Genomic DNA, 17,500 nt, shown 5'->3' with positions numbered 1-17,500 from the left:
GTTTAAGAAAGTTATGTAGATTTGAATTTATTTCTTTACAAATCTCCAGTCTTCCAGTACTTATCAGCTGCTGTATGTCCTGCAGGAAGTGGTGTATTCTCTCCAGTCTGACACAGTGCTCTCTGCTGCCACCTCTGTCCATGTCAGGAACTGTCCAGAGCAGCAGCAAATCCCCATAGAAAACCTCTCCTGTTCTGGACAGTTCCTGACATGGACAGAGGTGGCAGCAGAGAGATTACACCACTTCCTGCAGGACATACAGCAGCTGATAAGTACTGGAAGACTGGAGCTTTGTAAATAGAAATAAATTACAAATCTATATAACTTTCTTATACCAGGTCATTTGAAAGAAAAAAAGATTTTCACTGGAGAGCCCCTTTAATTATTTTGCAGTGTTTAAAGTCTCCCTGTCTTTATAACTTTAAAAATCTAAATCAGCAGTAGATATTAGTATAGTAGTATGTGATATACAGCAAGTCTGCAATTTATATATTTTTTTTTAAGTTATCATGGAGAACACGGTATGGAAACAGTCAAGAGTACAGGGAGTCCTGTGTATCCCCGGTCATCTGATCGCTTACAGAGAGAAGGCAGTCATGTGATCGATGGATACACTGAGCCGTCACTTTCTATACCGGAAGGTATTCCTGTGTTTAGTCAGTCTTTTCCAACCAACAAGCCAGAAAATCTGCCTTCAGGAGACTGGACCTGGATACAGTAAGTACAGCTGTTATATAGCTGCCTTCAGGAGACTGGACCTGGATACAGTAAGTATAGCTGTTATATAGCTGCCTTCAGGAGACTGGACCTGGATACAGTAAGTATAGCTGTTATATAGCTGCCTTCAGGAGACTGGACCTGGATACAGTAATTATAGCTTATATACAGCAGCCTTCAGGAGACTGGACCTGGATACAGTAAGTATAGCTGGTATATAGCTGCCTTCAGGAGACTGGACCTGGATACAGTAAGTATAGCTGGTATATAGCTGCCTTCAGGAGACTGGACCTGGATACAGTAAGTATAGCTGCCTTCAGGATACTGGACCTGGATACAGTAATTATAGCTGGTATATAGCTGCCTTCAGGAGACTGGACCTGGATACAGTAAGTATAGCTGTTATATAGAAGCCTTCAGGAGACTGGACCTGGATACAGTAAGTATAGCTGGTATATAGCTGCCCTCAGGAGACTGGACCTGGATACAGTAAGTATAGCTGGTATATAGGAGAGTGGGCATGGATACAGTAAGTATAGCTGGTATATAGCTGCCTTCAGAAGACTGGACCGGGATACAGTAAGTATAGCTGTTATATAGAAGCCTTCAGGTGACTGGACCTGGATACAGTAAGTACAGCAGTTATATAGCTGCCTTCAGGAGACTGGACCTGGATACAGTAAGTATAGCTGGTATAAAGCTGCCCTAAGGAGACTGGACCTGGATACAGTAAGTATAGCTGTTATATAGCTGCCTTCAGGAGACTGGGCCTGGATACAGTAAGTATAGCTGTTATATAGCTTCCTTCAGGAGACTGGACCTGGATACAGTAAGTATAGCTGCCTTCAGGAAACTGGACCTGGATAAAGTAAGTATCGCTGTTATATAGCTGCCTTCAGAAGACTGGACCTGGATACAGTAAGTATAGCTGTGATATAGAAGCCTTCAGGTGACTGGACCTGGATACAGTAAGTATAGCTGTTATATAGCAGCCTTCAGTAGACTGGACCTGGATACAGTAAGTATAGCTGTTATATAGAAGCCTTCAGGTGACTGGACCTGGATACAGTAAGTATAGCTGTTATATAGCAGCCTTCAGTAGACTGGACCTGGATACAGTAAGTATAGCTGTTATATAGCTGATCAGGAGACTGGACCTGGATACAGTAAGTACAGCTGTTATATAGCAGCCTTCAGTAGACTGGACCTGGATACAGTAAGTATAGCTGTTATATAGCTGCCCTCAGGAGACTGGACCTGGATACAGTAAGTATAGCTGTTATATAGCTGATCAGGAGACTGGACCTGGATACAGTAAGTACAGCAGTTATATAGCAGCCTTCAGTAGACTGGACCTGGATACAGTAAGTACAGCTGTTATATAGCAGCCTTCAGTAGACTGGACCTGGATACAGTAAGTACAGCAGTTATATAGCTGCCTTCAGGAGACTGGACCTGGATACAGTAAGTATAGCTGTTATATAGCAGCCTTCAGTAGACTGGACCTGGATACAGTAAGTACAGCTGTTATATAGCAGCCATCAGGTGACTGGACCTGGATACAGTAAGTACAGCTGTTATATAGCAGCCTTCAGTAGACTGGACCTGGATACAGTAAGTACAGCAGTTATATAGCTGCCTTCAGGAGACTGGACCTGGATACAGTAAGTATAGCTGTTATATAGCAGCCTTCAGTAGACTGGACCTGGATACAGTAAGTATAGCAGTTATATAGCAGCCTTCAGTAGACTGGACCTGGATACAGTAAGTACAGCTGTTATATAGCAGCCTTCAGTAGACTGGACCTGGATACAGTAAGTACAGCAGTTATATAGCTGCCTTCAGGAGACTGGACCTGGATACAGTAAGTATAGCTTATATACAGCAGCCTTCAGGAGACTGGACCTGGATACAGTAAGTATAGCTGTTATATAGCTGCCTTCAGGAGACTGGCCCTGGATACAGTAAGTATAGTTGTTATATAGCAGCCTTCAGGAGACTGGACCTGGATACAGTAAGTACAGCAGTTATATAGCAGCCTTCAGGAGACTGGACCTGGATACAGTAAGTACAGCAGTTATATAGCTGCCTTCAGGAGACTGGACCTGGATACAGTAAGTACAGCAGTTATATAGCTGCCTTCAGGAGACTGGACCTGGATACAGTAAGTATAGCTGTTATATAGCTGCCTTCAGGAGACTGGACCTGGATATAGTAAGTATAGCTGTTATATAGCTGCCTTCAGGAGACTGAACCTGGACACAGTAAGTACAGCAGTTATATAGCTGCCTTCAGGAGACTGGACCTGGATACAGTAAGTATAGCTGTTATATAGCTGCCTTCAGGAGACTGGACCTGGATACAGTAAGTATAGCTGTTATATAGCAGCCTTCAGGAGACTGGACCTGGATACAGTAAGTATAGCTGTTATATAGCTGCCTTCAGGAGACTGGACCTGGATATAGTAAGTATAGCTGTTATATAGCTGCCTTCAGGAGACTGAACCTGGACACAGTAAGTACAGCAGTTATATAGCTGCCTTCAGGAGACTGGACCTGGATACAGTAAGTATAGCTGTTATATAGCTGCCTTCAGGAGACTGGACCTGGACTTGTAATAAGTTCAGCTTTGTGTTACAGCACGATAACAAAAACAATAATGAATGTATATGGCAAACTTGCTCTCTCTCACACATCTACTGCTGATTTAGATTTTGAAAGTTATAACAGGGACACTTTAAGGAATGGTACCTGCAGATACACAACACATACCTGATTACTATAAGAGAAGTAACTTTCCTATAATCTGCAGGGGTGAAGACTACACCAACATGCTGCCTTTCCCAGGGCTGTAACAGGACTTCAGTAACTTCCTGGCTGCAGATCGCACCGTCCTCATCCTAAAAGACAGTTACAATAATACAATCAGATTCAGAAAGATTCAGCAGGATCTATAATAGATAACGAGTAACATCAGGGGTCACTACAGAGACCAGGCCGGGGGTACAAGCCCCCCTATTACTGGCAGAGTACAGCAGACTGGCAGTGTGGTAGGGCGGCAGCTCCACCGAGTATTAGGAAGGGTTGTAGTCAGCAGGAGGGTGGATGTGCTTTTAAACAGTAGATCCACAGATTTTCTTAAACAATTAATTAAATGTTATTTTTATTGAGATAGGGCGGTTTAATTTGTAAGGGGGTTTGTACCCCAGACCTAGTGCCCGAGGGTTTGGTCTATAATCCATGAGTGCAGCACACGCCGTCACCTTCCCTTATTATACACCGTCACCTTCCCTTATTATACACCGTCCCCTTCCCTTATTATACACCGGTCACCTTCCCTTATTATACACCGTCACCTTCCCTTATTATACACAGTCACCTTCCCTTATTATACACCGTCACCTTCCCTTATTATACACAGTCACCTTCCCTTATTATACACCGTCACCTTCCCTTATTATACACCGTCACCTTCCCTTATTATACACCGTCACCTTCCCTTATTATACACCATCACCTTCCCTTATTATACACCGTCACCTTCCCTTATTATACACACGGTCACCTTCCCTTATTATACACCGTCACCTTCCCTTATTATACACCGTCACCTTCCCTTATTATACACCGTCACCTTCCCTTATTATACACACCGTCACCTTCCCTTATTATACACCGGTCACCTTCCCTTATTATACACCGTCACCTTCCCTTATTATACACCGTCACCTTCCCTTATTATACACCGTCACCTTCCCTTATTATACACCGTCACCTTCCCTTATTATACACACGGTCACCTTCCCTTATTATACACCGTCACCTTCCCTTATTATACACCGTCACCTTCCCTTATTATACACCGTCACCTTCCCTTATTATACACCGTCACCTTCCCTTATTATACACCGTCACCTTCCCTTATTATACACCGTCACCTTCCCTTATTATACACCGTCACCTTCCCTTATTATACACCGGTCACCTTCCCTTATTATACACCGTCACCTTCCCTTATTATACACCGTCACCTTCCCTTATTATACACCGGTCACCTTCCCTTATTATACACCGTCACCTTCCCTTATTATACACCGTCACCTTCCCTTATTATACACCGGTCACCTTCCCTTATTATACACCGTCACCTTCCCTTATTATACACCGTCACCTTCCCTTATTATACACCGGTCACCTTCCCTTATTATACACACGGTCACTTTCCCTTATTATACACCAGTCACCTTCCCTTATTATACACCGTCACCTTCCCTTATTATACACACGGTCACCTTCCCTTATTATACACCGTCACCTTCCCTTATTATACACCGGTCACCTTCCCTTATTATACACACGGTCACCTTCCCTTATTATACACCGGTCACCTTCCCTTATTATACACCGGTCACCTTCCCTTATTATACACCGTCACCTTCCCTTATTATACACACGGTCACCTTCCCTTATTATACACCGTCACCTTCCCTTATTATACACACGTCCTGGCTTCAGGTGGTCACTGCAGGGTGAGAATATATCAGATGTAACATCCACAGTATAATGTAGAGGCAGGTTATTACCCATCACTTGGGGGGGACAATGATTTTATTTCTATACCGTTTTCACGCTGTAGTTTTTCTAGGTTGCAAATATTCTCAATGAGTTATAAAAAAACGAGACGAGACAAATAGTGTCAGTCAGTGATGAGTTACCTCTCGGTCACACTGCCTCTGAAGGCCGAACTCGGCTGTGGTAACGTCCACCATCTGCTCATTCACACCGTACCTAGAGGAGAAAGGACAGTCCATCACTAAGCCGTAGATGGAGGCCAAATCCCCGGCTAACAGACAGCCAAGCCAGGGGGAGGGGAGGGGCCTCACAGCCAGGCCAAGGGGAGGGGCCTCACAGCCAGGCCAAGGGGGGAGGGGAGGGGCCTCACAGCCAGGACAAGGGGGGAGGGGAGGGGCCTCACAGCCAGGACAAGGGGGGAGGGGCCTCACAGCCAGGACAAGGGGGGAGGGGAGGGGCCTCACAGCCAGGACAAGGGGGGAGGGGAGGGGCCTCACAGCCAGGACAGGGGGAGGGGAGGGCCCTCACAGCCAGGCCAGGGGGAGGGCCCTCACAGCCAGGCCAGGGGGAGGGGAGGGACCTCACAGCCAGGACAGGGGGAGGGGCTTCATACCATTTACTCAGAAGGCCAAGAGCAGCTTGTGGATTAGGATAATGGGACAGAGGTAGAAGTTGCAGCCAAACTGGAAATGGGGAGGGGTTCCTCAGTATCAGAAAATTCACCTAAATGTAAATAGGAGAAAATAACTAGAACGTTAACAAAGCAGCGCGGTATATACATGCTGTATACTGACATATATTATATACACATGCTGTATACTGACATATATTATATACACATGCTGTATACTGACATATGATATTATATACACATGCTGTATACTGACATATGATATTATATACACATGCTGTACACTGACATATATGGTAACAGTATCAGCACTTACCGAGCGGTTACTTAGAGCCGTCGCAGTGAAGTTCACCACCAGACCAGGCTCAGCACTTAGCCGGGGCAGGAAGACAAGAGGTCGCTGCTCACCGTCCTTCTGGTGAGCGACGCCGGGATTCTCCACACTTTTTCTCCTGCAGAGAAAAGACAGGATTATATTCCTAACCAGTATACAGAACCAGTATACATGACATACATATACAGAACCATTATACATATCACATATACATATCCAGTATAAAGAGCCAGTATACATTACATATACAGAACCAGTAATACAGAACCAGCATACATATCCAGTATACAGAACCAGCATACAGAACATAAACAGAACCAGTATACATAACATCTCCAGTATACATCACCTATACATATCCAGTATACATTGCATATCAATAACACATCCAGAACCAGTATACATAAGATATCCAGAACCGGTATCCATGACCATATCTATCCAGAACATATCCAGAACCAGCACATGTGACATACAGAACCAGTATATATCACATATACAGAGCCAGTAACATAGTGTATTTCCAATGCTGAGAAGCTGAGAGCACTGACCTGCAGGACGCTTTATCTTGCATCTTCTGATACTTCTCATACACTTCACTTCCTAACTCATAGTCCATCTTCCAGGCGGCCAATCCTAAGGAGAGACTCTGCTGCCAGCGCACACTCTCCTCTGTGGAAACAGTCAGAAGGGTGACCATCAATATGGGAGAAAAGTGAGAGGGTAAAATAATCACAGAAATTTCCCTATAGCCTCCTCATCTATCTATTCTCCATCATACTGGCTGCCCGCCGCTCCTCATCTATCTATTCTCCATCATACTGGCTGCCCGCCGCTCCTCATCTATCTATTCTCCATCATACTGGCTGCCCGCCGCTCCTCATCTATCTATTCTCCATCATACTGGCTGCCCGCCGCTCCTCATCTAATCTGCGTCATACTCACTGATACAGGCGCCGCTCACAGTCAGATACAGGCGCCGCTCACAGTCAGATACAGGCGCCGCTCACAGTCAGATACAGGCGCCGCTCACAGTCCGATACAGGCGCCGCTCACAGTCCGATACAGGCGCCGCTCACAGTCCGATACAGGCGCCGCTCACAGTCCGATACAGGCGCCGCTCACAGTCCGATACAGGCGCCGCTCACAGTCCGATACAGGCGCCGCTCACAGTCCGATACAGGCGCCGCTCACAGTCCGATACAGGCGCCGCTCACAGTCAGATACAGGCGCCGCTCACAGTCAGATACAGGTGCCGCTCACAGTCAGATACAGGCGCCGCTCACAGTCAGATACAGGCGCCGCTCACAGTCAGATACAGGCGCCGCACAGTCAGATACAGGCGCCGCTCACAGTCAGATACAGGCGCCGCTCACAGTCAGATACAGGCGCCGCTCACAGTCAGATACAGGCGCCGCTCACAGTCAGATACAGGCGCCGCTCACAGTCAGATACAGGCGCCGCTCACAGTCAGATACAGGCGCCGCTCACAGTCAGATACAGGCGCCGCTCACAGTCAGATACAGACGCCGCTCACAGTCAGATACAGGCGCCGCTCACAGTCAGATACAGGCGCCGCTCACAGTCAGATACAGGCGCCGCTCACAGTCAGATACAGACGCCGCTCACAGTCAGATACAGACGCCGCACACAGTCAGATACAGACGCCGCACACAGTCAGATACAGACGCCGCACACAGTCAGATACAGGCGCCGCTCACAGTCAGATACAGACGCCGCACACAGTCAGATACAGACGCCGCACACAGTCCGATACAGGCGCCGCTCACAGTCAGATACAGGCGCCGCTCACAGTCAGATACAGACGCCGCACACAGTCAGATACAGGCGCCGCACACAGTCAGATACAGACGCCGCACACAGTCAGATACAGACGCCGCACACAGTCCGATACAGACGCCGCTCACAGTCAGATACAGACGCCGCACACAGTCAGATACAGACGCCGCACACAGTCAGATACAGACGCCGCACACAGTCAGATACAGGCGCCGCTCACAGTCAGATACAGACGCCGCACACAGTCCGATACAGACGCCGGGTCATTGGGTTCTTCTTGGCAAACGATCAAAACCTGGGACATCCCTGAGCAGGGACCCCGCCTGTATGAGGTCGGAGGGTTCGGCCTGTCTGCATGGCTTCTCTCTTCTCTGTCCTCTGAAGTTGACATGTCAATTGTTTGAGTGGACGGGGGACTCCGCCTGAGCCTAGAATGAAGCCTATGGGACGGCTGGATATTCAAGCGGAGCGCGCAAGGATATCGGCGTGATTTCTGTAGTGTGTGAGGGCCCCGCTCCAAATCCAAGATGTTTAGGCCGCATTCACACCATCTGTGCTCGCTCCGCTGTAACATTCAGGCCCTCCAGGACAGACATTGACGGATCATGTGATTGCGGCCTTAGTGAATGGGTGACCGCTTTTATTTGTGTATCAGCGTACAGTGGGGTCGGCTATATACCACCATCTGGAAGGAGACATCGTCCGCACTTTGGCCAATGCCCAGATTTTACAATGTATCAAAGTTATGACAGAAGGCAGATAGAGGAGAGGTGGCCGCCATAAGGGGACACTCCGGAGCTAATAACGACAAGATAATTACCGATGGTCAGGTGGCTGATAATGGGGAGAGCTCCGCACTGCACCGCGCTCATCTGCCGGCCTCCAGACTGAAATATAACGGAAGAGCCAAAACATTAAGTACAAAGACGTTTACTGTTCAGTTATAGAGAGTCGGCTGGACGCAGAGGGCGCCCCAGGATCCCAACCATGCGCAGACTATAACGTGTCCGAAGACGAGTCAGTCACAGCTTACAGGCGGGGAAGGAGAGTAATGGGTTCATTCCCCAACCGGCAGATGTGTCAGTACAGTTCCGGCAGTGGGGAGACTGTGTGGATCTCTGAGGCTGTGTCATTACAGTGCCGGCAGTGGGGAGACTGTGTGGATCTCTGAGGCTGTGTCATTACAGTGCCGGCAGTGGGGAGACTGTGTGGATCTCTGAGGCTGTGTCATTACAGTGCTGGCAGTGGGGAGACTCTGTGGATCTCTGAGGCTGTGTCATTACAGTGCCGGTAGTGGTCAGAGACTGTGGATCTCTGAGGCTGTGTCATTACAGTGCCGGTAGTGGGGAGACTGTGTGGATCTCTGAGGCTGTGTCATTACAGTGCTGGCAGTGGTAAGAGACTGTGTGGATCTCTGAGGCTGTGTCATTACAGTGCTGGCAGTGGTAAGAGACTGTGTGGATCTCTGAGGCTGTGTCATTACAGTGCCGGTAGTGGTAAGAGACTGTGGATCTCTGAGGCTGTGTCATTACAGTGCTGGCAGTGGTAAGAGACTGTGGATCTCTGAGGCTGTGTCATTACAGTGCTACAGCCATATTGACACATCATACTGGGCTGGAAATGGATCCATTACTCGTCTCCCCGTCCGTTAGCTCTGCCTTGACGCCACATAACAATGAATCTGTCCTGGAATTCTCAGATAGATATATACAGTATATAGATGGTTAGACTAATGTCCATAGTTAGAGGAAACCAATCCCTATAATAAGGCGTATAATGTAACAGAGCTGCTGTCATACTCCACCCGGTGCGCCGTCCTCCTAGGGGATGAAGTCGGAACGCGTCATCTGGAAGGAGTCCAGGCCGCTTCTAATGGGGCTCTTTGCCTGTCAATCATCACTGCAGAGTGCGCTGACAGGCAGAGAGATGTGACTAGTCCTGGCGTCACCCCCTGCAGCGCTCCAGAATAAAGCAGCGTTTCTGGGATAAACCCCGTACGAGGACGGCGCACCTGGTGTGGTATGACAAGGCTTTGGCGGCTATTAGGATCTGCTAACAGCGCTATATGCATTACAATAGTGACTGGATCCCGCTGAAGGGTTTTTATGGATCCCCACTGATCAGCACCCATAATACTAGGGGGGAGGGGTGACATATCCCCAGGGAGCGCTGCAGCCTCCTGTACTATTAGCAGAGGGGGCGCAGGATCCTGTAACCTTGTCCTGCTCACCTGACCTCAGCTTGTAGTATCAGAGGGTCGGTGCGCCAGCCCCCCCCCCCCCCTAATTCACAGTTCATAGATACACGGCAACATTACCACATTTCTATAAGAGAAGACGGGGTGCAAGGACTCACCTCAACCTTATACACCAGCATGGGAACCTCAAAGGTCACACCCAGCGATGTGCTGATCAGCAGGTTCATCAAAAAGTTCAGGAGAGATTCTTTGGCGTCAATTCTCAGCGATAATATTTCCCAGCAGCCGGGAGGAAGCGGCAGGAAGTGCGTGAAGTTCTGTATCTGTGCGACCATAGGGAGAGAGAAGAGGAAGGTGAGTGTCTGCCATCTGCAGGACGATAGAGTGTCCAGCCAGCAGCGCTGCCAACTCCACTAACCTACAGGAGCAATCCACACAACTGTCCACCGTCTCACCCCCCCCCCCCTCCGCTCACCGACACACACACACACAGACACACCCGCTCACCGATACACAGACACACCCGCTCACCGACACACACACACACAGACACACCCGCTCACCGACACACAGACACACCCGCTCACCGACACACAGACACACCCGCTCACCGACACACACACACACAGACACACCCGCTCACCGACACACACACACAGACACACCCGCTCACCGACACACACACACAGACACACCCGCTCACCGACACTCACACAACCGACCACCGACACTCACACAACCGACCACCGACACTCACACAACCGACCACCGACACTCACACAACCGACCACCGACACTCACACAACCGACCACCGACACTCACACAACCGACCACCGACACTCACACAACCGACCACCGACACTCACACAACCGACCACCGACACTCACACAACCGACCACCGACACTCACACAACCGACCACCGACACTCACACAACCGACCACCGACACTCACACAACCGACCACCGACACTCACACAACCGACCACCGACACTCACACAACCGACCACCGACACTCACACAACCGACCACCGACACTCACACAACCGACCACCGACACTCACACAACCGACCACCGACACTCACACAACCGACCACCGACACTCACACAACCGACCACCGACACTCACACAACCGACCACCGACACTCACACAACCGACCACCGACACTCACACAACCGACCACCGACACTCACACAACCGACCACCGACACTCACACAACCGACCACCGACACTCACACAACCGACCACCGACACTCACACAACCGACCACCGACACTCACACAACCGACCACCGACACTCACACAACCGACCACCGACACTCACACACTTCTTAAGGACACAGCTCCAATGACAGACGCCGGTTCCTATGGATTTTATGTATCGGGATAAATATCACACAGCGCCGGCTGCATCTACACGTCAGGCTACACACTTCGTTATTGCTTATCTTGAGGTGACACATGATGTCCCCCCATCTCCACATATGGAGGCCGACCTGCTGTGGTAGCTGTAATATACGCCATTTCTAATACCAGTAACATTACTGGTGTTTACTATGTTTCCTGCAGATCTGAAAGCCGATGCTGTGACTCCATCTCACCAGTAGGGGGCAGCAGCTTACTGCAATATTAGAGGCCCTGCTCACACTAGTTTTCTGTTTCCTCACATGTGATACATGAGCAGCACCTGGAGGAGACAGGAGACGCGGTAGTGGCCACCATTGTGAGCGGGCAGAGCGGGCGAGGCGGTAGTGGCCACCATTGTGAGCGGGCAGAGCGGGCGAGGCTGTGGTGTCCACCATTGTGAGCGGGCAGAGCGGGCGAGGCTGTGGTGTCCACCATTGTGAGCGGGCAGAGCGGGCGAGGCTGTGGTGTCCACCATTGTGAGCGGGCAGAGCGGGCGAGGCTGTGGTGTCCACCATTGTGAGCGGGCAGAGCGGGCGAGGCTGTGGTGTCCACCATTGTGAGCGGGCAGAGCGGGCGAGGCTGTGGTGTCCACCATTGTGAGCGGGCAGAGCGGGCGAGGCTGTGGTGTCCACCATTGTGAGCGGGCAGAGCGGGCGAGGCTGTGGTGTCCACCATTGTGAGCGGGCAGAGCGGGCGAGGCTGTGGTGTCCACCATTGTGAGCGGGCAGAGCGGGCGAGGCTGTGGTGTCCACCATTGTGAGCGGGCAGAGCGGGCGAGGCTGTGGTGTCCACCATTGTGAGCGGGCAGAGCGGGCGAGGCTGTGGTGTCCACCATTGTGAGCGGGCAGAGCGGGCGAGGCTGTGGTGTCCACCATTGTGAGCGGGCAGAGCTCTATAGGCACAGTATACGGTAACTCTATAGGCACAGCATACGGTAACACTATAGGCACAGCATACGGTAACACTATAGGCACAGCATACGGTAACACTATAGGCACAGCATACGGTAACACTATAGGCACAGCATACGGTAACACTATAGGCACAGCATACGGTAACACTATAGGCACAGCATACGGTAACACTATAGGCACAGTATACGGTAACACTATAGGCACAGCATACGGTAACACTATAGGCACAGTATACGGTAACACTATAGGCACAGTATACGGTAACACTATAGGCACAGTATACGGTAACACTATAGGCACAGTATACGGTAACACTATAGGCACAGTATATGGTAACACTATAGGCACAGTATACGGTATACGGTAACACTATAGGCACAGCATACGGTAACTCTATAGGCACAGTATACGGTAACACTATAGGCACAGTATACGGTAACACTATAGGCACAGTATACGGTAACACTATAGGCACAGTATACGGTAACACTATAGGCACAGTATACGGTAACACTATAGGCACAGTATACGGTAACACTATAGGCACAGTATACGGTAACACTATAGGCACAGTATATGGTAACACTATAGGCACAGTATACGGTATACGGTAACACTATACGCTCCGCACCTGTAAGACCCCCCGGACTTGTTCTGGAAGAAACACATCAGCGAGACGTACAGGGAAGTGCAGGTCGTTTTCCAGCCACAATGAGAACAATCCAGAAGGATCCGGAAGTTGTTGAAGGTAAAATGAGATTTTTGAAGAATCAAAACTCAAATACCTAAAAAAGATAGAAAAAACTGAGATCAGAAAGGAAACATAAAACACTCACGGCCAAAACTGACCACACGGCCCTTATATTAGAAAGGATGTTCCAGAACCATCCAGACAATATTCTGCACTACTGGCACCAGGAATCTCTTAAAGGGATAATCTGGCAAAAATCTTTTTCTTACAAATCTGGTTTTAGAAAGTTTTATAGATTTGTGATTTACTTCCATTTACAAATCTCCAGTCTTCCAGTACTTATCAGCTGCTGTATGTCCTGCAGGAAGTGGTGTATTCTCTCCAGTCTGACACAGTGCTCTCTGCTGCCACCTCTGTCCATGTCAGGAACTGTCCAGAGCAGGAGAGGTTTTCTGCTGCTGTAGATAGTTCCTGACATGTACAGAGGTGGCAGCAGAGAGCACTGTGTCAGACTGGAGAGAATACACCGCTTCCTGCAGGACATACAGCAGCTGATAAGTACCGAAAGGCTGGAGATTTGTGAATAGAAGTGACAGCCTGAGCTCATATATAATGGTACGTCCGGCTTGCACCTACCCCTCGGTTACATTGTAGGAAGCGCAGTGGGAGGTGGGGGGAGCAGCTTCGAGGACGCGGAGTCGCTTTCCATCAGACAAGTCGCACTCAGACTCCCGCGAGGCTGTGGTGGCAAAACATAAAATCAGGTATTCAGCTGAAGGGGGTCAGAGGTCAGGAAACAAAGGTCGTCACATATGAACTCGCTCCTGAGACTATTATGTCAGTAACAACTGGATAAATCCCTTTAAATAAAGACTGACGACCAGCATTAAGTCAGACAATCCCAGACCAGCCAATCACGGCTCAGCTCTCATATCCTACTAAACTCAGCTGAATGAGACCGGCACTCCTCCCCCATTCTGTGTATAGGAGATAGTGCCCCAGTGATCTCACACTAATCCTGTGTAGGGATGCACCGAAATATCGATACTACTATCGATATTTCGGGCAAAAAAACGGTTCGGTACCAGGATTCCCTGGTATCGATACTTTATGTTAAACTGCACTATTAGGCAGCTTAAAACAAGGCATAGCGCAGAGAACATGGCCAGCGGCTATCTGAGTGCCGGCTGTGTTCTCTGTGTGCCTCTCCCTGCTGAGGAGGCTGGAGCGGGAGAGAGCGTGAGGAGGCTGGAGCGGGAGAGAGCGTGAGGAGGCTGGAGCGGGAGAGAGCGTGAGGAGGCTGGAGCGGGAGAGAGCGTGAGGAGGCTGGAGCGGGAGAGAGCGTGAGGAGGCTGGAGCGGGAGAGAGCGTGAGGAGGCTGGAGCGGGAGAGAGCGTGAGGAGGCTGGAGCGGGAGAGAGCGTGAGGAGGCTGGAGCGGGAGAGAGCGTGAGGAGGCTGGAGCGGGAGAGAGCGTGAGGAGGCTGGAGCGGGAGAGAGCGTGAGGAGGCTGGAGCGGGAGAGAGCGTGAGGAGGCTGGAGCGGGAGAGAGCGTGAGGAGGCTGGAGCGGGAGAGAGCGTGAGGAGGCTGGAGCGGGAGAGAGCGTGAGGAGGCTGGAGCGGGAGAGAGCGTGAGGAGGCTGGAGCGGGAGAGAGCGTGAGGAGGCTGGAGCGGGAGAGAGCGTGAGGAGGCTGGAGCGGGAGGGAGCGTGAGGAGGCTGGAGCGGGAGGGAGCGTGAGGAGGCTGGAGCGGGAGGGAGCGTGAGGAGGCTGGAGCGGGAGGGAGCGTGAGGAGGCTGGAGCGGGAGGGAGCGTGAGGAGGCTGGAGCGGGAGGGAGCGTGAGGAGGCTGGAGCGGGAGGGAGCGTGAGGAGGCTGGAGCGGGAGGGAGCGTGAGGAGGCTGGAGCGGGAGGGAGCGTGAGGAGGCTGGAGCGGGAGGGAGCGTGAGGAGGCTGGAGCGGGAGGGAGCGTGAGGAGGCTGGAGCGGGAGGGAGCGTGAGGAGGCTGGAGCGGGAGGGAGCGTGAGGAGGCTGGAGCGGGAGGGAGCGTGAGGAGGCTGGAGCGGGAGGGAGCGTGAGGAGGCTGGAGCGGGAGGGAGCGTGAGGAGGCTGGAGCGGGAGGGAGCGTGAGGAGGCTGGAGCGGGAGGGAGCGTGAGGAGGCTGGAGCGGGAGGGAGCGTGAGGAGGCTGGAGCGGGAGGGAGCGTGAGGAGGCTGGAGCGGGAGGGAGCGTGAGGAGGCTTGAGCGGGAGAGAGCGTGAGGAGGCTGGAGCGGGAGAGAGCGTGAGGAGGCTGGAGCGGGAGAGAGCGTGAGGAGGCTGGAGCGGGAGAGAGCGTGAGGAGGCTGGAGCGGGAGAGAGCGTGAGGAGGCTGGAGCGGGAGAGAGCGTGAGGAGGCTGGAGCGGGAGAGAGCGTGAGGAGGCTGGAGCGGGAGAGAGCGTGAGGAGGCTGGAGCGGGAGAGAGCGTGAGGAGGCTGGAGCGGGAGAGAGCGTGAGGAGGCTGGAGCGGGAGAGAGCGTGAGGAGGCTGGAGCGGGAGAGAGCGTGAGGAGGCTGGAGCGGGAGAGAGCGTGAGGAGGCTGGAGCGGGAGAGAGCGTGAGGAGGCTGGAGCGGGAGAGAGCGTGAGGAGGCTGGAGCGGGAGAGAGCGTGAGGAGGCTGGAGCGGGAGAGAGCGTGAGGAGGCTGGAGCGGGAGAGAGCGTGAGGAGGCTGGAGCGGGAGAGAGCGTGAGGAGGCTGGAGCGGGAGAGAGCGTGAGGAGGCTGGAGCGGGAGAGAGCGTGAGGAGGCTGGAGCGGGAGAGAGCGTGAGGAGGCTGGAGCGGGAGCTGTCTAAGTGATCGCTGTACTCTATACACAATTATGTAAAATTAACAAAATAAAATTTTAAAAAGGTCCATAAATTGGTATCTCTGTAATAGTGCAGGCCTGAAGAATATAGATAACATTTCAGATTTATTATATTCACTGTCTAGGGGGTATTATAGTTCTATCGTTGTGTTTTTTTTTTGTTTTTTTTTTTATATTTTAGTAAGTATCAAACTGGTATTAAGTATCGAAATAAAAAAGTTAGTATCGGTATCGAACTGAAAATTCTGGTATCGTGACATAACTCATGTGTATAGGACGTAGTGCCCCAGTGATCTCACACTCATCCTGTGTATAGGACGTAGTGCCCCAGTGATCTCACACTTATCCTGTGTATAGGAGGTAGTGCCCCAGTGATCTCACACTCATCCTGTGTATAGGAGATAGTGCCCCAGTGATCTCACACTCATCCTGTGTATAGGAGGTAGTGCCCCAGTGATCTCACACTCATCCTGTGTATAGGAGATAGTGCCCCAGTGATCTCACACTCATCCTGTGTATAGGAGATAGTGCCCCAGTGATCTCTTTCCCCCCCCCCCCCCCCAGATAAGACAGCAGGGAGCAGTAATGCAGGTGACGTTACCTGAGCAGACAATGGTCGCTGCTCTTGTGAAATTGATGGAAGAGCTGAGCAGCATCACAGGATCAAAGCGAACAAACAAGCTGTCACCGAGAAAATGGTGGATATCCTGAAGGAGAGAGAGAAACGTCCTTTAAGTGTCGTCTACACATGGAAACGTCCGAGGAGGAGGAAAAGAACGTCCTAATAAACTAATAACGCTGCAGCACAAACATACAGTGTGCTGCACCAGATGCAACGCTGCAGCACAAACAGCATGCTGCACCAGATGCAACACTGCAGAACAAACTTACAGCATGCTGTACCAGATGCAACGTTTCAGCACAAACATACATACAGCATGCTGCACCAGAGGCAACGCTTCAGCACAAACCTACAGTATGCTGCGCCAGATGCAACGCTGTAGCACAAACCTACAGTATGCTGCGCCAGATGCAATGCTGCAGCACAAACCTACAGCATGCTGCACCAGATACAACACTGCAGCACAAACCTACAGTATGCTGCGCCAGATGCAATGCTGCAGCACAAACCTACAGTATGCTGCACCAGATACAACGCTGCAGCACAAACCTACAGTATGCTGCGCCAGATGCAATGCTGCAGCACAAACCTACAGTATGCTGCGCCAGATGCAATGCTGCAGCACAAACCTACAGTATGCTGCACCAGATACAACGCTGCAGCACAAACCTACAGTATGCTGCACCAGATACAACACTGCAGCACAAACCTACAGTATGCTGCGCCAGATGCAATGCTGCAGCACAAACCTACAGTATGCTGCACCAGA

The 17,500-nt window shown here is 50.9% G+C and overlaps 1 protein-coding gene across 1 annotated transcript in view; it reads right to left on the bottom strand.

The window, feature by feature from the left end:
* The window catches only part of TMEM131L (transmembrane 131 like), an 84,503-nt gene that overhangs the window by 22,243 nt on the left and 44,760 nt on the right, over nucleotides 1-17,500 (bottom strand). The window contains exons 11-20 of the mRNA XM_069978713.1: nucleotides 16,711-16,816; nucleotides 13,904-14,006; nucleotides 13,208-13,361; nucleotides 10,409-10,573; nucleotides 8,874-8,940; nucleotides 6,805-6,925; nucleotides 6,236-6,371; nucleotides 5,902-6,011; nucleotides 5,432-5,504; nucleotides 3,489-3,616 (exon numbers count right to left, since the gene is read on the bottom strand). Coding sequence (XP_069834814.1) covers nucleotides 3,489-3,616; nucleotides 5,432-5,504; nucleotides 5,902-6,011; nucleotides 6,236-6,371; nucleotides 6,805-6,925; nucleotides 8,874-8,940; nucleotides 10,409-10,573; nucleotides 13,208-13,361; nucleotides 13,904-14,006; nucleotides 16,711-16,816 — 1,163 coding nt within the window. The remainder of the gene's footprint in view (nucleotides 1-3,488; nucleotides 3,617-5,431; nucleotides 5,505-5,901; nucleotides 6,012-6,235; nucleotides 6,372-6,804; nucleotides 6,926-8,873; nucleotides 8,941-10,408; nucleotides 10,574-13,207; nucleotides 13,362-13,903; nucleotides 14,007-16,710; nucleotides 16,817-17,500) is intronic.

Source organism: Dendropsophus ebraccatus, chromosome 7 (genome assembly GCF_027789765.1).
Source record: "Dendropsophus ebraccatus isolate aDenEbr1 chromosome 7, aDenEbr1.pat, whole genome shotgun sequence".
Classification (NCBI taxonomy): Eukaryota; Metazoa; Chordata; class Amphibia; order Anura; family Hylidae; genus Dendropsophus; species Dendropsophus ebraccatus.
This window is presented reverse-complemented; position numbering and strand designations above follow the sequence as displayed.